This window comes from Thermobia domestica, chromosome 2 (assembly GCF_964235325.1).
Source record: "Thermobia domestica chromosome 2, izTheDome1.hap1.1, whole genome shotgun sequence".
Taxonomy (NCBI): Eukaryota; Metazoa; Arthropoda; class Insecta; order Zygentoma; family Lepismatidae; genus Thermobia; species Thermobia domestica.
Window position 1 is genome coordinate 211,131,746 of NC_137455.1, and position 24,308 is coordinate 211,156,053.

General features: G+C 35.8%; 1 protein-coding gene across 3 annotated transcripts in view; it reads right to left on the minus strand.

Moving 5' to 3' along the window:
• Positions 1-12,062: 12,062 nt before the first annotated feature.
• Positions 12,063-24,308, minus strand: part of LOC145678374 (neuronal acetylcholine receptor subunit beta-3-like) — a 282,154-nt gene continuing 269,908 nt past the window's right edge. For all 3 annotated transcript variants that reach the window (XM_081748447.1, XM_081748446.1, XM_081748448.1), the window contains exons 9-10: positions 15,113-15,282; positions 12,063-12,458 (exon numbers count right to left, since the gene is read on the minus strand). In XM_081748447.1, the coding sequence (XP_081604573.1) occupies positions 12,267-12,458; positions 15,113-15,282 (362 nt within the window). In that variant the 3' untranslated portion in view covers positions 12,063-12,266. The remainder of the gene's footprint in view (positions 12,459-15,112; positions 15,283-24,308) is intronic.

Below are 24,308 nucleotides of genomic sequence, written 5' to 3' on the forward strand. Positions count from 1 at the left end.
CTGGAATTTGAAAAACCAATTGCACACAGTTCTATTGGAGGTGCTTCATCCCCAAACGCCAAATGAAGTCGCTCGATGCATTGTTTCAGTGTTAAACTACAGGGTGGCCCAAAGTAGGTATACAGTCATAGTGCTGCCATAACTTACTGTTTTTAACTTCTTTTCTCTTTCTTTTCAGATATTTTGATTCCTTAAATGATGGCTGGCAACTTGAATGAAGAGTAAGGAAAGTGGATTGTTAAAATCTCTTGGAAAAGTGAGAATGCTAAACATGTTCGTACATTATGGGGAAACAAATTTAACACTCCTGCACCATCACGTTTAAAATTTATCTCATCAGGAGCAAATTGATGAAAACAGGTTCAGCGGTTAATGCACCAAAATTAGGACGCCTTAGGACTACAAAGACAAAGGATGATGAAATGAAATTTGCACAGACATTCGTCAACAGCCCAACTAAGTCAACGCTATCCATAAAAAAAAATGAAATCTTTTGAGTTTTACGTCCCACGGTTATGCCGGCTAAGCCAAAGGAGATGGTGATGATGAGAAATGAATGAAATGGTGGAATGAAGAAAGTGGGGGGAAACGGGAGAACCCCGAGAAAACCCACGCACACGATGTTTGTCCACTACAAAGTTCACTTGGCTCGGGCTGGGATCGAACTCAGGATCCTACGCACCAGAGGTGAACGCTCTACCACTGGCTTTCCATATCAAGAACGACGTTACAACTCTTAAGTTGAATTTGAAGTTTGTGTCATAATATATGTCGGATCCTTCTGGATAGGTTTGAAGAATTTTGCAATGTTGATGAAGGACTTTTCAGTCACTCACACGACTGAATATTGTGATTAAAATTCAAATTTAGGCGCTACTGTGTATCTACTTTTGGGCTACCCAGTACATTTGAAAAAAAAATGTCCGAAATTGTTCACGAGAAATGTGCATTTTTCTCACAAAGCAATTTCTTAAAACTGCTGTGAAGGATAAAGAATAAGAGTAAACAAACAATAAGAGATAATTTAAACATAGAAACGTCTGTTCTTCTGAATTTTATGATAGCGCCACTTTTAATAGTAGTTTGCAAAAACTTCTCCAGCAGCCCTCGTAGCAACAAATCTGATTGAGTATTCACAGAATAGGATTCAATTGCTAACGTTTGTTTCTGCATCAATAAATCTTCAGATCTCGTCAGCCAAAGACTTGGGTAGTTACATGTATTAAAATTGATCAATTGTGATATGGATTTTGAGCACATTACTGGTTTTAGCCAATCGTAATGACTTATTGTTGGCAGAGTTACGAACTATAGCTGAAAAGCCTTCATATATACTTTACGCGACGCACAGTTGCTATGATTTATTCTCGATCGTCTGTTCTAAGTAGATGTCACTATAATGTTATATTAGAACATAAGTTAATGTGATTTCAATATGTCATGGACATCGTCATTGAGGTAGAGCTACGCTTTCTATCTGTTCCCCCATTTAGTGAGCTTAACCATCAATTTGAAGTTTCGGAGAAAAATTGTTTTACGTAGAGGGGGAGAAAAAGCAGAGAAAAATAAAAATACTCCAATTTATTAGTTTTACTTTAGTTAGTATGTTGCAGCCTTACACTTTTAGGAATTAAACCCAAGTGCAGAAACAAATGTTCATGGTGAAGTAATACTCATTATCAAGGCTTTCAAAGAAGTTTATATTTTCATACCTGATCTTCATTGTGCAAAAACACTTTTGAAATAAGTCAGCTTTAATACGTCTTATACTTGTTTTTGGTTACCGTTATTTCTGTTGGTGCAGGAAATCCTGGTTTGATTACTGATTGGAGGCAAACCCGTCTTCAAATTATAGGAGCATATTTCACATATCTCAGGAAGAGGAACGTTAGAGTGAATAAAACAAACATCGAACAAAATTTCTTACACTTCCTCCTCGTTGACTATATACTCTTTCATGGTTTATTTTACTTACTTAAAAAAAAAAAAAAAAAAAAAATCAGTTTAACTCTTTATTACCGTATTGGCCCGAATATAGTACAATACTTTTATAGTGTAAATACAGTTTTATAACTAAATCTAATAAAATACTTTATTTTTGGCATAGATATTAAACCTCACTACCTCACACCCTAGGATACGCCCTTTAATGAAAGTGAAATGATAGAAACTCAACTCTTGATATACGTAACTAAATATGTTTCAAACTTTATTTTAAATGGGGCAATCGTTTTTCCGGGATGCGATCACAAACAACAGATATCGTCGATTTCAGTGTGGCGCAAATACTGTAATTATAGAAATTGTATCCTTAGAACCGGATTTTTAAAAATGCTGGGACACTTGCAAGCTTATTTTTAATGAGAAATTCACATACCGAGTACCATCTTCCTAGCTTGATAGGCTCGTAAGATACTAAATTTGTCGTATAAATGCCCTCCGCTCCCCCTGAGGATATGGATTTTAATCAAAATAATATTTAACATTTCTTACCAGAATATGTAAACTTATTTATGAAAACTAAAATGCAGTGTAGTAGTTTCGACAACTTAACGTTATCTTCATCAGACACTAACTCTGAAATACAATTTCTATGTCAATCAAATCGAGTCTGATGAAGATAACTTTAAGTTGTCGAAACCGTTACAATGCATTTTAGTTTTAATAAATAAGTGTATATACTCTTCTTAGAAGTGTTAAATATTCCTTTAGTGAGTTCCAGAGTCGTGATGAATTGAGTTAATCAAAGCAATATAAATCTCAGTCTGAAGTAGATCATAACTATTTTCAAAACTTCTAGCCTTCGGCTAGATGGGAACTTCGCCCCCAGACCTCCGCATTTGCTCGGTCTACAGCCTCCCGCTTCTTATTTCAGCCCTTGCTTCCGTTCTTCGTATGGCAAGAATACGCTTATGCATTATTCTTTGCAAAAATTAGAATACACATTTCAATCAAAGTGAAATGATAAAAACCCATGTCGACTCAAGTGCTTATTGTGTTAAAATAATATATATATATATATATATATATATATATATATATATATATATATATATATATTACAAATGTTCACACGTTTCCCCTGATGATGAGACTAGCGTCATCAAAATCATTTTTACATATTGAGAAAAAATAGAAATTGCCTCCTTTTCTCGTTAAAAGAGGAATTTTCAGAAATACTGTCATATTTCCACATGTTTTCAATAAGGAGTTCATATATCTAACATGTGTCCTATTTCCACATGTTTTCAATAAGGAGTTCATATCTCTAACATGTGTCTAATCTTAAGGGATTTCGAGATATGTCTATCTTATAACAATTGCAACCACCACTCTTCTCTTCTCTTCTAAGAGAAACATCAAAAAATGCTGAAACACGTCTTTAATTATTTTAAATTAAAAGCCTAAATGTCAATATTCATGTCTCTAATCTTAAGAGATATCGAGATATGAACATATTTTAACAGCTGCAACCCACTCTTCTTTGTTTTCGTTTTCTTGTAATATTTAAAAACACATAAACATGCTTTTAACTATAATCACATGAGCGCATGGGGGGATATTCAAAATTAACAAAAAATTGTCTACTTACCAATGAATCCTCCCTTGAAAAATTTAAATTTTTTTGACGTTTCGGAACTCTCAGCTGGTTCCTTCCTCAGTGGCAAGGTAAAAAGGATTAAAACGGAAAGGAGATAAAAGGAGTAAAACCAGGAATACATACCACTATATAAAAGTAACGTACAAAAAAGATCCTGAGATGAACAGAGCAGAGTGAAAAAAAGAATGAACTGAATAAAAAAGAACGCGGTGTCTATGTTAGGCCACTATTGCCAGATCCAAAGTATGCATCAAAGGTAGGTACCCAAGTTCGATCAATGTTGCCAGTAAGTCCCCAAACGGTAACTTCAAAAGAAGCAAAAGCGTGGATTGGAATTCCTTATTTTTCACAACTTTCAACAAAAATTCAACGTATTCTTGCAAAGCATAACATATCTGCTTGAAGTATTCCCCCCAAAAGTTTACAAAAACATCTCACTGGATTTAAAAGCTATTTTGTCGATCCATTAAATAAAGCAGGTATTTACCGCGCCCATTGCGAATGTGATTCCTCATACATTGGCCAAACTAAACGTAATATTAACACGCGTGTGAAGGAACATGTTAGATAATCAAAAAAGTCACAAGAAGAAGGCATGTCGGGTTTAGCGCTTCATCTAAAACAACATTCACATTATAAAACAGGTTAAGGTAATAGGTTCAGCAAAATCAAAAAAGAACGGGAAATTAAAGAATCGTTCTTTATTCGTAAATACAAACCTGCATTGAACCTTGATACTGGCAACATCGATTGAATTTGGGTACCTACCTTTGATGGATACTTTGGATCTGGCAATAGTGGCCTAACATAGACACCACGTTCTTTTTTATTCAGTTCATTCTTTTTTCACTCTGCTCTGTTCATCTCAGGATCTTTTTTGTACGTTACTTTTATATAGTGGTATGTATTCCTGGTTTTACTCCTTTTATCTCCTTTCCCTTTTAATCCTTTTTACCTTGCCACTTAGGAAGGAACTAGCTGAGAGTTTCGAAATGTCAAAATCTTCAAATTTTTCAAGGGAGGATTCATTGGTAAGTAGCCAATTTTTTGTTAATGCCTTTAACTATTTTAAATGAAAAGTCTAAATACCAAATTTCACCTCTAACCTTATAAGAATTTCGAAATGTAATCATCCTGTTCTAACAATTGTGACTCCATCTTTCTTCCCGCCGTTTTTCTTCCCTTCTAGGAGAAATGTTAAAAAACTGCAAAACACGGGTCTCATTATTTTCTCATAAGAACTCCATATACAAAATTTTATGTCTCTATCCTTCCAAGATGCCTGCCACCCTCACAACCCGTCGAATTTCCAAAAATCTTTCGTCAGTTATACTTTATGCACTTCCAAAAATTCAAGCTTCTAGCTTAAATAATTTGACCTAGGCATTCATCAGTCAGTCAGTCATGACATCTGTATAGATTCTCAAAGTTTGTGGAATATTTTAAGCTGAGTATTTTTACTTTTCCATTAAACCCTTCCATCTCGAAAACTTGGGGTTGTATTATATTCAAGTCTGTACTGTAGTTAGGCCAAGAATTGTGGATTGAATTCACAATAAAACAAGTATTTCCGAGATGGAAAAGTTTTAGTGTCTTCACTTCTCACTACTGTAGCGCCAGTATGATGAGTATCAATGAGTTCACTGTTTAATCACATTTCCTCTATTTTCAGGGTCGTAATAACTTCTGTTCCTTATAACTCAGTACAGTTGATTATAATCTGTCAATTGTTTTCATATGATGTAGTTTACATTATAAAACACTAAATTTAAAATAATAATAATAAGTTCTTGGTACTGTGACAGACGTATCATCTCACAAATGACTGCACAACCAACTGAAGAAATAATAAAAAACTATGCGAAGATAAACGAAAACATTAACAGAGAGAAGAGAGCACATGTGTAATTGTAATAGATTTTAATGCTGTTGTAGGGGAACAAGAAAGTAAAATAATTGGCATTTATGGTTTAGGCGAAAGAAATGCAGGACTGATCAACTTTTGCAGAGAGAACTCGTTTGTATTTGGGAACATGGACTCAATCAGAAAACAGAAAATTCATAAAAATAAAAATTAACCAATACATGAACGGATATATCAAGCATGTTATGTTTCAGGTAAGATTTCATAATAGTTTTAAAATACGCGAAGATTTTCTGAGGCCGATATGTTCTCAGATCATAACCATATGCTTAGATATCTATCTGAAGAATATAGACAACAAAGGGAGCAGGATACAAAAGGTTGGATCCTGAAAAGTTGCACAATGGAAAAGTAAGAAGTAACAAAATACATTATACACAATCATAAACATAAAATTATGTTAACGATGACGATGTATCGACTAAATACGTCACAATCATAAACATAAAATTATGTTAACGTTGTATCGAATAAATACGTCACTATTAGGTAGAGGAAATACCTGAGAGAAAGATTAAAACAATGCACTTTCTCTCTCACACACACACATACAAACAAAATGTTATATGTTCATGTGAAATGAAGATAAACTTTTCTCTTCCTGATTGATTGCACTACTCTAGTTCCTAATTAGACAAAACGATTCGTTGCAAGAATGTATAGCACATTCGTGTTTCCGTATACAAAAGCGTTAAGTAAACATTCATTCTATTTTCTTGTCTTTTCGATTTGAAGTTACTTTATTTTGAGGAATAACTTCAATATGATGCATCAGAAATAAGTTAGTAATTAACCCATTACTGCCCCTTGGCAACTTAAGTTGCCACGGCAATTTTTCGTTATAGCGCAAAAATTCATGGATTGACGTTGCAGGTTTTAACCATGAAGTTACTTTGGAGTCTGTTTCGTCATAGCATCGTTGCATTTTCTTTGTATGATATATTGACGTAAGGTTAGCATTGTTTTTGGCTACAATGTGTTTTGAGCAGAAAGACTCAACTGGATTGATTTCAAAGACTCCAGAAGGAAGGATTGAAGGTCTGTAAAGGAAGGATTAACTTGATTTTAATAGTTATGTTTTCGCAGTGTATTTTCTCCCTCAAAATTGTAACTTTCCAAAATTTTCCCTTTTTTGAATATGTATGTGCCATTTGGCAACTTAAGTTGCCGGCCTAAAAAACAAGAAAAAATAAATATTTTTCAAAAATATTCTAATTTCTATTTTAGAGTACTATTAAGACCAAAAAGGCGAAAAGAAACTTTTCAAAATACCACTGGGGAATTCTGGGCACTAATGGGTTAATAATGCTTAACATCCAATCCAGAATAAAATATAGGTTTCATGAATAAGAATTATCATTTTCTAAGAAAGATATTTCTGACCAAATACCAACTGATATGTGTCTTTGGTAATCTGTGAACTCACACATTCGATAATGTTGGGCTTTCTTTGTACACACGGCAACCTATCAAAAAACAACTGCGTGTCATGTGTGTACAAGATAGAGACCTGCACGGGCCGGCTTGGGCGGGCTGACTCTGTTATTTCTTAGGGCCGGGCCGGGCTTGGGCGGGCCGACACTGTTATTTCTTTGGGCCGGGCCGGGCTTGGGCTGGCCGACACTGATTTCTCTTCAGGTTGGACCGGGTTGGGGCCGATCAATTGCAATTCTTTAATAATTATTGACTTTTGTTAAACGATAATTGAAATAAAGCCAAACGTTGAAGAAGTGTGTCCGTGAAAAATGTTACAAAGAATACAATGGCTATTTACAGTTTGTGTTGCTTAGCGGCTCCACTTTCACTATAGAGGATTGCAGGCGTTATGCGGTAAATTGAGCTCTGACCTTGACCTTCACTGAACTCAAAATATAAAAATAAGTGGTGGGAATGTTTTGCCTGTCGCTAAACAATATTGCCATCTTCACTTTATGCTAAAAATCAATTAAGTTAGATTTTTGTTACAGGGAATGGAGTTTTTGTTCTCTCGATGACAGGCAAAGTTCTAGGAGGCAATGGTGCCATTCGGGAGGCAAGCGTCAGGTTGTGAACCAGAGTTTAGAAAGTTTCTGAGGGTTAGGTCAAATTTAGTACTAAATTTTGAGATAGATTCGGGCTCGAGCTAATTTTTTAAAAAAATATCGGGCCAGGGTCGGGCCAACAATTTTAAAATTTATCGGGCTCGGGCCGAAAATCTTCAAAACTTTTCGGGGCCGGGCCTAGGTACGTTCGGGCTGGATTGGGCTCGGGCCGAAAAATTCGGCCCGTGCAGGTCTCTAGTACAAGACCACAGGAATACAGATATGTAAATGCTGACGTAAACTAATGCGAATATTTGATATATACCTTATTGGAGAAAGCTCATCTTCGGTGCAAAGAATGTTTGGTTCCATTCTAAGTCATACAAGATTTTAGTGTCTCCATAGATTTTCTTCAGTAATTTTTGCACAAATTCTCATTCTATCAGTTTTTACATACTGTAGTCATTCACTTTTTATGTTCTATTACCCTTCAAGACATGATCGCAAGACCTTAAACCTAGGGTTTCTTTTCCACATGATGTTTCGTGTTTGAAGATTATTTTTACTAACAGGTGAAATGAAATGTTTAATTCAATTAATGCATGTGTACAGTATTTGTAGTATTCGTTTACGTTTTGTACTGTCAAAAATCTCTCTCTAAACGACTGTTTGTTGCTAACTCAGATACCATAAGTAGAATTTATAGAAATGCTTCTTTTACAAACAAAAATAGTTTACCTGATGAAACGGTGATAATTTTGGACTAAAATTATCTGAATTTGTTGGAAAATTAGAAGAAAGTCTACAATTGATGATCTATCGTATTATATTTGTTTGAGTGTTGTTGTTCACCTGTTGGGAAGATTAAATTCGAATATTGATAATACAATATAGACTTTCAATGAATTTGATTTGATTTAACAAACACATTTGGAAGATTAAGTGGAACAAATTTAATAAATTGAGATTTAGGGAAGTGTTCACCTTAGTAATTTAGTCATTTAGATATAAATTACAGCAATTTGGAAGAACCTGGCCACTCACGTCAGTATCTAATGACTTTATACCTTCAAAACCGTAACCAAGTAATTTTATGATATAGTAATAATGAGATTTGTACGAGGGTGATTCAGAAAGTAATGCCTTCAAGACCACTACTTGGCCAATAGTAGTGCAAACATTCTAAATTGTTTAGCATTAATGCACTGATGTTTATGGTACAGAATGTCACTTGTTTCACCTTCCTATCTCTTCTCGTACCAGAGTAATGGAGCAATATACGGCATCCAGTGGTGACGTCCGGTTGAAACAGCGGGTTGTTATTCAATTTCTGACTGCGGAAGGTTGTGCGCCCAGGAACACTCATCACCAGTGAAGGCTGTGCCCCATTACCACCCGAAAACGAAGTGTCAGTCGCTGGAGTACACCATTACATATATATGCAAAGTGTTATTGACATTCTGCCGATAGTCTGGATCTTGCGAATTTTGGCTCCTCTCCAGACTTAAGGATCACCTTAAGGGCCAACGCCACAGTTGTGACGCGGAGGTAAAAGCAGTATTTCGGCAATGCTGTCGACGGTAGCCACCACAATTCTTCGCCGACGGCATGAAAATCCTTGTTTCGCGTTGGTGCAAGTGTGTTGCCCGTAAAATGTTGAAAAATGATGCCACTATTTGTAGCTGACATTGCAAACTTTCCACTGATACCTGTATCGGTGCTATCTGTCAAACACAAATAAAGGCATCGTTTTGAAGGCATTACTTTCTGAATCACCTCTTAATAATATATCTGAAGAGTAAATAGTAGAAGACTTTACTTTAAAATATTGCTTTGAATGTGCATACAGACCTTTTCAGAGTGAAGTAGGTGGCCACATGTTTAAAGGTGATTATATATTCAAATGAAACAGAGTGGTAGGAATTGTCTTCAGAAGTGGAAAATTCTAGCGCCACTGAAACATTTCGGATTGCCATCCGTCATGTGCTTAGAATGTCCACGTGGAAGAGGAGCACATAACATAATCAAATGTAGATAGTGGATTCGTCTAAGCGGTAGGCGGTGCAATACTATAGTTGCCGCACCACATTGCGACCCTTCCTACAGCGCTAAGAAGTGATTAAAAAACTGTTCATATACCAGATAACAGTGGTAGACCAAACATCGCAAATAGTCTGCTCAAAATATGTGATCCTTCACGCAGTCCCGGTATCACACTCGGTATCCTTCATATATATGCAATGGATTAAGAAAAACTTGAAGAGATATCCGTTCTCCTTAATGTGTTTTATTATGAAAGACATGATACCATTGAAGTCTTTGACTACAATTCCTTTAGACGTAATTTTATTTTCCTGTTTTTCCAACTTCGAAATTAAAATTAACTTGGTTAGTTATACACATACTTGGTTAGTTATAAGTACCAATGGAAACAAAGATGAATAATAAACAATGGGTGATATGAATAAAACGGAGAAGTTACTCATTACGCCCAATTTTGAAGTAGTTACTCGCATTGGTATCAATAAAAAGAGAACTGGAGCACTAGTCGTCTCGGCTGACCTCGGAGAAGCCCCGCCCTTTTGAAGTAACCACACCTCTATTCTCGAGCCGAGTAACTACTCCGCGTTTGATATCAATAAAAATCAAAGACTCCTCTGTGATGCTAGTAACTTCTCCAAATTTGTGGAGCAAGCTAAATAGGTGACTCCGTGCGAAATATGGCAGAGTATATGATTGTTTTACTACGTAGAAAAACTTATAAACTGCATAGAAATGTTGGAAATGGATATTACAAAAAGCATTATAAGTTTATGAAAGAAAATGTAGTGATTAGCACAACATTTTTTAAGGAGAATCAACCGAAATTCGGGGTGGTGGACTACGTAATGATGAAAAGATGCGGGTTTTCTTCAAGGGCCCCCCAAAGCTCATGTGGGCCCCCTTATTTTATTTATGAATATACAATATTTGGCATAATTAGAGTGCAATTTGTCTTAAAATCCTGATATATATACCTTCTGCATCTGAATGCCCTCTTCCCCCAAATTTACAGAGAAATCGGTGCCCTTGGTTTTCTTGCGTTACGTGAGTGATCCGGGATTCCAGGTCGGAATGTCAGGGGATTCTGGCGTGGCTCAAAGTACTGTCTATGACTACCTGAAAATGGATTGTTTCCGGAAGTGTGCGTAATATACAAACAGCAAAGGCAGAGTGGCAAGAACAATATACATTTCCGGGTGCTATCGGAGCACTTGACTATACACAAGTGGCATTAAAGAAACCTAGTATTTTGGAGAGTAATACGTTAATAGGAAGAGCTATTTCGTGGCTAAGCGGTCAACGTACATGCCTTTGGCATAGGAGACCCGCGTTCGATTCCCGGCAGGAGCTCATGTGGTTTGGATTCCACGTTAATCAGTGGGTTCTGTCTCATATAGGCACGCTACTGAAAAGGACGTTAAACTAATAATCAACTCAACTCAACGTTGATAGAAAGGGTGTATACATGAGAATGTATTTTGTTTATGTCAAGGCGAAAGGGGACACGTATGGTGTGGAAAACGCAATCAGATGGACGTGATTTATGACGTGGGTGGCTGGACTTTTTTAAAAAGAAAACAAAGGAGCCAAGTGTCTGATTTCGTTCTTAAAGCCAAACAATCTACAAAGACTTTGGGCAACACGTGATATGCGCTTGTCGTGTTAATCTTTATATTGCTGGATTCCAATCAACATCCATCAGCTCAAATAGGTTCATTCCCATGGTTTCAGTATTACTTTCTTCTATCCCGTTTTTTTCTTCTTTTTTTATTTTTGTTTTATTCTCGCTCGAATATTAAAGATTCTCTTTTGAATTTGTGTCTCAGTCGTAGATGTATTTGATATTTCGTTGCATTTCACTGTAATTACCTTCAAAGTTTCGGCTTTCCTTCGTTTACTTTCTGGTAGCTGTGACTTTGAAAGTACCACTGGAAACTCTTTTACAATATCCACAAATGCACTTTGATTAAAGCTATCGTTGCTACTTGCCCGTTTCATGGCTTTTAAGATACTACGCCATAGGTTAAAAACAACGAAATGACTGCGCGATGAATGGGAGAAATGAGTAATCACTTCTTTTATTGATACGACTCAGTGCTACGTGCAGAGGAAGCGCGAGTAAACGTTCATAAATCTGGAGCAGACTAGACCTGAGTAGTGGCTTGTTTTATTGATACGAACTTGAGGGAGGAGATTACTCTAGGTGTAGTTACTCCGATTCTCGAGCAGGACTTCTCAGGAGTAGTTACTTATTTTTATTGATATCACCCAATAACTAGACGCAATTAGTTCCGCCAGGCAGTGCATAACATGGAAAGGTTTTCTTGCGTTACCATTAACCATTACACTTAAAGGTTAATGGTGTGTATCACCGATTAGCTATTACAATTTATTAATTAGTTTCTTATCCTGACAAATGTGAATGTCAAGCAATGTTTCAATTAATGCCAAAACGAAAAATAAAATATAGATCTTTATGTTGTGTAGATGTTTATTTCTTCACATGGTAATATTACAGTTTAATGCATGTATAATGGATTATCAACTAGATACCTGGCCACATACTTGCCTTACAGTGCAGTATATATGTAATAGTATAACTTTATCTATTGTGAGAAACCGTGAGCAATCTATGCAGTTAAATCAACAATGATTTAAGAGGCGAAACCCGCAGTAATTACACATACTTGGCCATTACACCTCCTACTATAATACAATATAACAAAAATACAAGTCTATCTATAGCCATTCCCAAAACGCACCAATCCCACTGCACTTCCATTGTACTCGATGTATTGGATGTAGCAACTTCTGTATTTTCTGTTGTATGTCTTTGATCCTCATCCAGATTACTATATTTTGATGACATCTGTGAAAAGAATGTTATAGTTTATCCACCATGTGTTACATACAGAATCAAACAAATTATACACAATATATACCTCGTTTGAGCATCATTCAAGGTAGAAGTATCTTTGATTACTTTTATTTAATTTATTTGCGGTTATTTTCTGATGAAAAGTGATTTGTCTCTTACAGACCTCGATGATCAAATCGCCGAAAACAAAAGACAATCAAAAATCTTAGAACCGTAAGACAAGTCACCTTTCGTCGTAACATTTGCACACACACACACACACAGGCACACCGACCTGGAGAAATCTGGAAAACAATAAAATGTTCTGAAAAAGTCACGAAATTTTATGAAAAACTGAAAAAAAAAACCATGGAAAATCAGGAAATTTTAAATACGTATTTTTACTCCTCGGAACCCATTTATCTTTTTGCCTTATCTTGCTATTTGGTAAGGGATATTTTATAAAATACATTGATTTGTTTTGCAAAACTTTTTTTTACCTACACAAACACACACACACACACACACACACACACACACACACATATATATATATATATATATATATATATATATATATATATATATATACAGGGGTTGAACAAAATAAATCTAAAATGTTTGCAAAAGTGTGAAAATCATACCTAGTATGGTGTGGGGCCTCCTTTTGCGTCTAAAACAGCTTGGATCCGATGTAGAATGGACATATACAGCTCCTGAATCGTGGTGTGTGGAATTTTGTACCATTGTTCTTCCTAAACATGCTCCACTTCCTTAAAGGATGCTAGTGGACGATAATGAGACCGAACACGCCTTTCTAACTCAGACCACAATGGCTCAATGATGTTCAGATCTGGTGATTGTGGGACCCAGGGAAGGTGTGATAGCTCCTGGTCATGCTCCTCAAACCATGATTTCACCGTTTTTGCAGCGTGACAGGGTGCCAAATCATCTTGGTAGATGCCATCACCATCAGGGAACAATATTTGGGCCATGGGTAGAACCTGGCCTCCCAAAACGGCCTCATACGCCTTAGCATTCATCATTTCGTGCAGGGCTATGATGGGACCTGCAGAAAACCATGATATCACTGCCCATACTGTAACAGAACCACACCCATGCTTTACAGTTGGGAGCAGACAGTGTGTATCATAGGCCTGCGACAGTATTTTCCATACGTAAACACGACCGGTTGTTGGAAACAAGGTGAAGGGCGATTTATCGAACCACATTACGTGTTTCGACTGCTCATGAGTCCACGCCTTGTGGTCCTGGCACCACTGGATACGCCCCTTTGCATTTACTGCTGTGACTAGGGGTTTCGCCATAGCGGCCCTGCCGTGAATTTTCATTTTATGAAGTTCCCGTCGCACTGTTTTCGATGAAACCGGGTTCTGTAGGCCGGAATTGAGGTCAGACGTAATTTTCGTTGCAGTGGTCTTCTTTTTAGCTGCTAATCCCTTTTAATGCCCTCCGGTCCTTATCTGACAGGATTGTCTTTCGACCACTGTTGTGCTTTGCAGACGTCGTTTGCCCATGAATTGTGTATGCCCTCGTGATATTGGGCACAGTGCCTATCGATACCCCCACAATGTTCGCCACTGTTGCCACTGAAGCTCCAACCAGACGGGAACCAACGATCATGCCTCTTTGGAAGTCTGTCAGGTCGCCCATTTTACCGCACCACTTTCACACCACGACACTCACATGTGAACTGGTTACTGCTGACGGAAGAGGAAGGTCTACATGACACATTAAAAACAAAAAGCGAACGGCAATGGCCTCACGTGTTTGTCAGGGGAGGGCCAAACTTACATGTCCTGTATGAAGTGTTTTTAGATTTTTTTTTGTACACCCCTGTATATATGCACAGCAGATGGGAAACTCCCTGGTTGGGAGCAATATAGTTGCTGTTTTACATTATAGTATATAGACCTGAACATTTGAAAAATTGTAAACTGGAAAACCTGTAAAAGTCAGGGAATTCTTGATCGTCAAATAAGTGAGAACCCTGCAGGACTGAAGTTCAACACCTTAGCCACCAATTGATTACTAATTACTTAATCTTTTTTCTCTTTTTTTTAAGTATATTACTTGTGTTACTTGCTTTTACCATATTACTTATATTAAAATACTAAATAAAATACTAGACATATTTAGTCTTTTTTATATCTTTTAAGTTGAAGACATCTCTGCGCTCTAAATTTCAAATACTATTAATATTTATAAGTAATTTATTTAGGAATGCTCTCAGTACCAATATGTCAAAAAAAGTTAATTTTTTGTTATTCATATATATATATATATATATATATATATATATATATATATATATAATTTATTTAGTTTCAAAAGAACTCTCAACGCACAGTAAGGAATTTATTACCTTCAAAAATATGATATTCGACTAGTAATTTTTTTTATTGTTTCCTTTGTTTTTAACTGGCTTATAGTTCTCGAAGGTGTCCAAAGAAGTTACAATACAGTTCTGATAAATGTTATTTTGATTTCCTATACTTCTTTGTATTCAATTTCGACAAAGAGAGATCAACCATGAATGATGTTTCATGACTAAGAATAAAGAAATATAGATATAGATAGATAGGTAGATAGATTGATTGATTGTTTGTTTGTTAGTTTAATAAGACAAAAGTCATTCTACATACCTCCTCTTTTCCTTGTGGCAAACAAAGTAGGTAACTTGTCCATCCTACCAAAGTATTCTTTAATATTTTTGGCATTTGGTAAGTATGCTGATAACGTGTTAAACAAATCACAATAACAGAACTTATCAACGACACAGCTATCATTATTAATCCAGATGTATATAAAAGTACTGTAACAAAATGAACGATTAAATGTGAGCAAAAGTGAGTACAACAAAAGCTATATTTAACTATGACACACACAAGATCATTCCATAGGTATGGCAACTGTCCTATAGCTCCCAAAGAAGTTGCAGCGATGGAAGTTCATTATATGCGTTTGAAAGCCACAACTGGCGCCTGTGTTCAGAAGCTAGCGGTAAAAGACAAAGTTACGAATATTCCAATTCATTCCGAGATTAGATTTTAATATGCACAAATGAACACAAAAATACAAAGAAAACTACGTTGCACAGTGGCGTACGCAAGGTAGTTTTCGGAGTTTTAACCCCCTCTCCCTTGTTCAAAATATTATGAAAAAATAAACGTTTATTGTATTAAGATACATATACAAAAATCACGCTTGTCCTGAAAGGATATGAGCTTGAGTGGCTAATGAAATTCTGCGTACGTTACTTATGGTATGTGTATATATCAAATGGCTAACACTCTTCAAAGCAGTCCCTCACAGCATCCACTCATATTTTTCCCAACGGTGGGGAAGACGTTGTATACATTCAGCTATGTGATGCACGATGTGTACAGCCTGAAGTCAAAATGCCTTTACGATATCTTCCTGGGTGGCGAAGCATTTCCCACACAACGACTGATTCACTTTCGAAGACTAAAATCAGGCGAATAAGGAGAGTGATGTATAACTACTCGAATTTACTGATTCATCGTAAAATGCAGCTGAAAGAACTCTGCCGTTGTGTGCAGTGATACGTCAATACCCGTGCAGACGGATGCCATCTGATGTGTCATTAAGAAGCACTTTCCTACGGCTGTCAAAAGCATATAGTGGATTTCCATTACTGCATTTTCCGTAGCAGCTGTATTACAACTGCCATAACTTAAGAAATGAAATAATATATATGAATTAATATTAGCTGAGACTATCACAATTAACAATGACTACATGTCCCTGCAAATATACTGAGATTCGCTTTGTGCGAATTACAAAATATCTAGATGTTTACAACATGTGAATTACTAAATCCTAATAACATTAACCAAATCTGGAAAATGAACTACTTGCCCAATGCATCTTATGAAACATCGAAAGAAATGAAGCAACACTAGGCTGGACGATCGATCACTTAGGGGCGTTGTGTAAAAAGTGCTCTAACTCTTTCCCTTTCTTTTGAAAATCTGAAGCTACCATTGATTGAAATGTTGTTTAATTTAATAAATGATTTTGGTTTATTTGCACATAAAGGAAAAAAGGAATTTATGCCATTGGTGGTCACTTAAGTGACTGGTTTTGATTTTGTTTTGAAACTCGCTTACAAGCAGTTGAGATAATATACTGATTTCAATTACTTTTCAACAATACATGCATCGAAAGGTAAATAGTATATTTATTTATCTCGATTTGTTCTCGAGGCTACTTACATAGAAATATTATAGTGTTATACTATGATATATATATATATATATATATATATATATATATATATATATATATATATATATATATATATATATATATATATATATATTTTGTATAATATAGTATATACATACGTATTACAGTATGTACTTTATGTATCCTTATGAGTATACTAATTGACGAGCTGCTCTATTGGCTTTTCTGCCTCTGTGAACGTTCAATCCTGCTTCAATAACAATAAATTGTAAACTGCTGTTTTGAAATATTCTACAGAGCTAGACTCACGTACAGGTATAGAGTTTCAATCGCGACACGTCAAAATTATGTATCACGTCGAAGAATATGTAGATCAATGGAGAGAAATTACAAGCTGACCGTTAATACGTGATCCTTTTCAAAGAAATCACTTTAACGTGTGTTTAAATTAAGGTTTTTAGAAGGTAAGAAGATTCTGTAAAAGAAAGCGTTTTAGAGAGCAATACCAATGAGTGTAATTTACACCGTTGCTGCATTTTCAGCCAGTGTAGCTTTTCAAACAATGGTGTTACACGGTTAGAGAATTTTAAGTTTAAAATAAAATGCATGCAAGCATTTTGCTCTTTCTACAGACGATTTTATAAAAGTACATCAGTGTCAGTTAAGGCGATGTCACAGTATTCCATATGTGGTAGCACTAGAATTTGGACAAGATTTTTTTTCAAATATATTGGTAAACAGTTCATTATTATTATTATTATTATTATTATTATTATTATTATTATTATTATTATTATTATTTACTGAGGGCATGAAGAACTCCAAAAGCCATTTTGCACGATGTGTTAATTTGATCAGACCAAGTTAGTTTGTTAAATATAATGTCATGATTTTTCACAGAGGAAGAGAAGGGAATATCTACGCTATATAAGGTTACACTAGGGGAGAAATGGAACATCTAGTAACGCAGTCATACGTGTGGAAGCAATTAAAATCGACTTCGATTTTACTGAATTTACATTTAAACGATCATCTTCTGACCATTTAGCCAAATTACTCAAATCTTCCTTCATCTTTGTTATGCATGTATCTATTTGGCTTGGTTAAGAAGGTAGATAAAATTGAACATGGTTCGCATATATGTGATACAATATTTTATAGATTGTGGGAAGTTGTTAACATAAAGACAGAAGAAAGGCGGACCTAAAATACTACTTTGGAGGACCCTACAAGGGAAGTTTTACTTATCACAAACTAAGTTGTCAACTACTACATACTGTTTTCGGTTAATAAATAATTTTGGATCGGATACACTTAGTAGTTGCAGTGATGAAGCTTTTTTTTTTTTTAATGTTTCCGCAGCAAAATATCTTAGTTTATTAACTGGAATGATTTGCTATAATCCAGTAACGTAACTATGGTTAACTCCTTCTTGTCGAAAGCATACTGGTAGGAGTTATAAAAGTGCTACATAGTTTACCAAATTCGAAGTGAAAAGTGTCTAAAAGATTACTTCGATAACATATCTTTTTCCGTTACCATAGCGATCAATATTAAAATCGATATTTTTTTTGTTAAAAAAAAGTAACTAATTCTATCTCCTGTCTAACCTGGAGTTCAATGCTACATTGATTTCTGTCCTTTGCCAACTGGATCCAGTTTGTACTTTGTATTCCTATTTTTGTGAGATCCATCGTAATATTGTCTTCCCATCTGCTTCTAGGTATTCGTAATAGTCTACTCCCGATTATGTTTCGAGTTTAAAATGATACAGGTATTAATGAGTTCCTCTAAAGCTACCATCAATAGAAATAATATTTTTTTCTAATGATACGAGTTTAGCTAGAAAGGCAATAATAAACAGGATAGTTTTTAAACAAGTAACAGTGGCACTTATACACTATAAATGAGCAATCTATTAAATCAAGATGATTCCATCGTGTGGAATAATAAAGGAGCTAAGGAGCTATGTACATCAAATGTGATAAACTACAAGGATCTCACATTGAAATTTAATTTATGATGTGTCTTGACTAAGAAAACACAAATATAATTACATGGGAAAGATTTTGTAATTGCCTATCAAATACATAGTGTATGTTCAGGAAACGACTTCTCTCTATTTACTACTGCTTTTACTGTATAACGTTTCCGATAGAACCGGAAGTGGTTAATTTTCTACCACTTTGGGTTTTAGTAGAGTAATTAGAATGGAGATAGAATATATTCCTAGAACACTTAATTGTTTGCAGGAAACCGCTTCTCATTATCTGGTACCATTTTTACTCTATAATGATTAACGTTAAAACCGGAAGTGGTTAATTTGTGCCCTTTCTTGGTTTTGCTAGAGAGACCAAATTAGACATGGAATATATTCTTGGGACATTTAATTGCATACAGAAACCCACTCATCGCTATCTACTGCAGTTTTTATTTTATGACGATCGGTCTTAAGGTGGTCTCTAACCCTTGGAGCGCGCTGAGATTCTCCCTATCTAAAAGCATGTAAAATTTGGTCATGATTATTTCAGGAACTACTGTACTTAGAACATTGTAATTTTGGATAAGTGTTTTAATGACCAATCTCCAGAAAATGACTGAGCAATTTTATAGATATCTCGTTTTGTTTTGCAGTTGATTTTCATCGATTAAATTTGACAATCATGCAATGAAAGTCGTCGCTGCTAGCCCGAGCAGACACATTTTTTTCTCTCTCTCTTTGGTCACGTTCATTGTAAGATTGAACTCAAGAAACATTTCAACGCTCTGCGCTATACTTCCGCTTTCCTCTTATACAGTTACTGTGCGATGCCGACACACCACGGGTGGTGGACGATGTCACCAAACTCAGTATGAGGACCTATTTATTGCTGGTCGAGGGAAAGTTGGTGAGGGTAACAGATCTATTATTGCCACATTTCCGTTTTGTGTTATTTCTATACATACTTCTCAACACTTTTGTTCCATGCTTTTATGCTGTAGAATTCACCCACGCCAGTTATAGCTGTAGGTTTTGGTTTCACAAATGCGGTTCCTAAAACAATCGACTGCAAAAAAAAAAAAAAAAAAAAAAAAAAAAGTATTTCTTTCATAAAACAGCTCAACTGAATTTTGTTTAGTTTTGCTGTGTGTTGTGAGGAAGTATGAGTTTGAAATACTAACATTGCGTCTTTGAGACATTCTGTCGTCTTTTGTGGTGCTGTGATATTTTCTTCTTTTTTCTTTTTATTATTATGTATAATTCTGAGATATTGTACTGGTTGTTTTTAGAGAGCGTGGACAAGTTTTCATTGTTACACCCGTATTGCTTTTGTAAGTCTCTTGAGTTTCGGAGTAAAGAAAACAACGTACCTAGTATTGACTTTTGTGCATATTTACGTAAATACTAACCCATAATTGGCGAGATGAGCGATACAGAAGATTCGAAAGTAAGAAGACGAAGGAGATGCTACTCTCGGCTTCCGAAAAACGATCCCGTTAGGGATATTTTCTGAAGAAGTACTGGGAAAATCGACGAGAATCTGAAATGGACAGGTAAGCAAAACGAATGTCTGCTTCTTTCAATCATTGGATTGGTGCGATTGAAATGTCACTTTCAATGGCAGTAAAACCAAATAGAAAGTATAATTACTAATTAGTTATTCAAACTAGTCTGCGGTTGCAGCCACATACTTTGCGTTCTCTCTGTCAACAATTAGATTCCATCAAGAAAAAGTCTGAAATCTGCAGTGGCGGAAATCAGGCCCGTATAAACAAGGGGTCTGGGGGACCTGCCTTCCAAATTTTTACTGACCCTCCTAAAATTTTCACGGTATGCTTGCAAATGACCTATAATATGGTGATGGACTATAATATGGTTGGATCGCCCCTCCTAATTTCTACCGCCCCCCCTACATTTTTGGACTGGCTACCTGCCTGGCAGAAACGTAGGGAGATCAGGCCTCCCTTCTCAGTAGCGACCATGTTATTGCTTACTAAAATATTGAAAAACTTGTACAGGTCGGATAAATACTTTTTTGCTAACAAACATTCAAATGCAATACAAACTTCTGATAACCCTAAAGTACCACTAGAAAAATATCAGTAGTTTTGAGTTGTCCACAAGAAAAATATAACATGTGTAAGCCATATATAAGAGTTTCGAACCTAGACATACCTAATGCTGAATCAACGAAGTGACAAGCAGTGAATCAGTGGCTGCTTATATATTTTTGTGGCACGGCCAACTCGGTAGCTAAGCTAGGTGGGCCAAAGTTTGCCAATCCGTCCCTGGGAATCAACATAAATAAAAGAAACGGACATCTCATTTCTCATTCCAGCTTCTCAAATTAGATAATAAACATGTCACACTGAAATATTTATTATTAAACTAGTCTTCGGCTAGCTGGATATAGCCCCAGAGGCCCATATTTGCTTGACCTACTACCTTGCACTTCATAGAGCTGCAAGCATACCGAATTTCACTCCCAATATCAGGTTCCATGTCTCTGACCCTCCGAGATCCTGGGATACATCGAATTTCAGTTCAAGTACCAGGGGATTCGCTCCCAGACCTCCTAGTTTGCTCGGCCTCCGGGCTCGCAATTCATAAACTACCAAGTACACCAAATTCCAGTTTCAACAGCAAGTTTCATGTCTCTAACCCTTCAGGACCCCGAGATATGAACATATAATCATTGTAATCCCCATCCATATTTCTTTTCGTCCTTTTTCTTACCTTATAGACCATATATAAAAATACCGCTTATTGAGAAGTCGAAATAGCAAATTGCATGTTTATAATTTTCAGAGATTCTGAGAGAACGATATCTTTATACTTGCAATCCTCACTCCTCATTTTCTTTATCTCTTTTCTTATCCTTTTTATTAAAATGCTGAAATTCGTGTGAAATTATTTTAAATGTGAAGTCCAAATGCCAAGTTTCTTGAAGTCTCTAAGGGTTTGTAATAATGATTGTAATTCCCACTCATTTTTCTTTCCGCTCCTTTTCTTCCCTTCAAGACCATATTATTGGGGGGGGGGGGTGAAAACACGTATCTAATATGAGTTCAAATACCAAATTCCATGTTTCTCAAATCCTATGTATTGTCCAAATTTCAAATTTCTGGTTGTGAATTAGCCTTTGCTTAGTGTCAGCCAGTCACTCAGGACTTCAATATTTTATAGATTCAAATAGTCTGTCTAATTAAAAAGTTTGCATCTAGTGTAGCCGAAATTGTCGAAGGATTATTCATCATCTCGATTCCATTTTTCCCATCTCGTCTCGAAAACTTCCTCGTCTTTTTTTCTGTATAATGACTTGAACATCTTTAAACGTTAATAAGTGCTCTTCATTTTGTTCGTACAATAACTTTGTCAACTTATAGGATTATATTATGCATCATTGAGATCTAATATTTGGCTAAAATACTGTTTCCCACAGGACTCGAGAAATTTTTCGTTTCATGTAGATTGTCGTGTGTTAAGCAAGGTGAGAATTGTCATGTTTCTCGTCTTGTCTCGAATTTAAAAATTACTTGTTGCCTCGATTTCGAGACGAGACGAGACATCTCGTCTCGTGACAACACTACTTATCTCACCAGTGTAATATCCTTTCTGGGTCCTTCACAAAAAAAAAAAGTACCATATTACAGGGTCAATTATGAAATACTATATTTATTCTAAAAATTCAATTTCTATAGCATTTATTCACAAAATTATAAGAACCATTCCTAACAGAATCACTAGAAAAGTCACTCAAATTCCGCTGATTCTATTTTGACAGAAATTATGCTATATTCTAGATTTACTAATGAAATAAACTCTGGAAACGACAGTATAGAGTATCAAGTGATATTTTCTAAATTAATATTGAAACCGAAAGTGATATTAGATTTATGCCGCTTCCGGTTTTAGTAGAGAGATTAGAGTGGACAATGTATTTCTTTCTTGATTACAGAAAACCGTTTCTATCTAGGTAATTATCTATTACAGTTTTTTTTGTCTACAGTGATCAACATTAAAATGTCAACATCAACATGAACTATGTAACATATGTATACATATGTAATATACGGAACACTGTTAGATGTCAGACATCCTGCAACGACATTTTGTGATATCTAAGCGGAAAAAAGACAGTACAGATGGATGTAACATATGGATGCGTGCCCCGTACAGATTTACGTAGTAAACATATGGATTTCGTATATTTGTAGAATATACCGATGTCCGGATAACGGATTCTCTGCGTATTGTTACTTGAAAAGACTGGCCACCCACTAGTCATTCAAAAGCCATATTTAATCAATCCAATCGTATGCATGAAATTATGATGCGACAGCTTGAAGAAACATCTCAGTTGTCCAAAAGAGATGTTCTTGTGTTGCTCATGATGAATAAAATCGATGGATGTCAGAGTTAGGAGAGTGACCAGACATTTTTTTGAACCAGACTGTACTAGACGAAATTAGTGATGGAACAAATGAATTCAGGCCCAATAATATTGTATCCTACAGTGCTTAGATTGAACACATTCTTCACTTGCTTTTACTGTGAACGGACTTAGCCTCAAACTTGAATATATATATGTATTTTTTAAAGTTTCAAAAAGGAGTGTGGTTCAGTACTTTCTTATTCACTATAATTCTGAATATTAAAAATATTTTACGTTTTGCATTTTAAAAAGATATGTGAAAATTAGTAAGGAGACAGTTTTGTTCTTTTTCCAATCACTTGACTGTTATGCTTCTGCTGTAAGAAAAGTTACATTATCTGTGCCTCAGCCTATTTTCAGATTCGAGGGAGAGAATGACTGAATAATAATAGTGCTCCAATAATCTGTAAAGAAAATGAAACTTCTTATAAGCATTTCGTGTAGGGAGACAGGCAACGCGAGGAAGAGAAAAACTGGTCGATTGTTGCTTTCCGTACGAGCAGCAGCCAGTCTTATTGCGCGGTTGTCAAATTTAAATGATCAAAGTCCACTGCAAAATGAAACGGGATATCTATAAAATTGCTCAGTCATTTTCTTGAGATTGGTCATTGAAACACTTATCCAAAATTACAATGTTCTAAGTACAGTAGTTCCTGAAATAATCGTGACCAAATTTTACATGCTTTTAGATAGGGAGAATCTCAGCGCGCTCCAAGGGTTAGAGACCGCCTTAAACCCTGCCACTAACTAACTAACTAACTAACTCTATGGCCTATGGAACCCGGAGGTTCAATGCCGCGTTCACAAAAGCTCTCCACTGACTTCTATCCTTAGCTAACTGCATCCAGTTTCTACTTTGTATTCCAATCTCTGCGAGATCCATCTTAATATTGTCCTCCCATCTGCGCCTAGGTCTTCCTAATGGTCGTTTTCCGATTGGTCTTCCAGTCAAGACTTCGAAAGCGTTTCTACTTTCTTCCATTCTAGCTACAAAACCCTGCCACTTCTGGTTTGATTACAAGGTTAAACAAGAAGATGATATAAATTCTTACAACATTGAATCGATTCCAGAAAACCGCTTCTTTTGCTATCCTTTGACGTTCTTGTTCTGTAAATCAATATTAAAACAGGAAGCTGTAGTGGATTTTTACGACTTCTAGTTTTAGTTAATGTATTCTTGGAACGTTTAATCGATTGCAGAAAACCGCTTCTT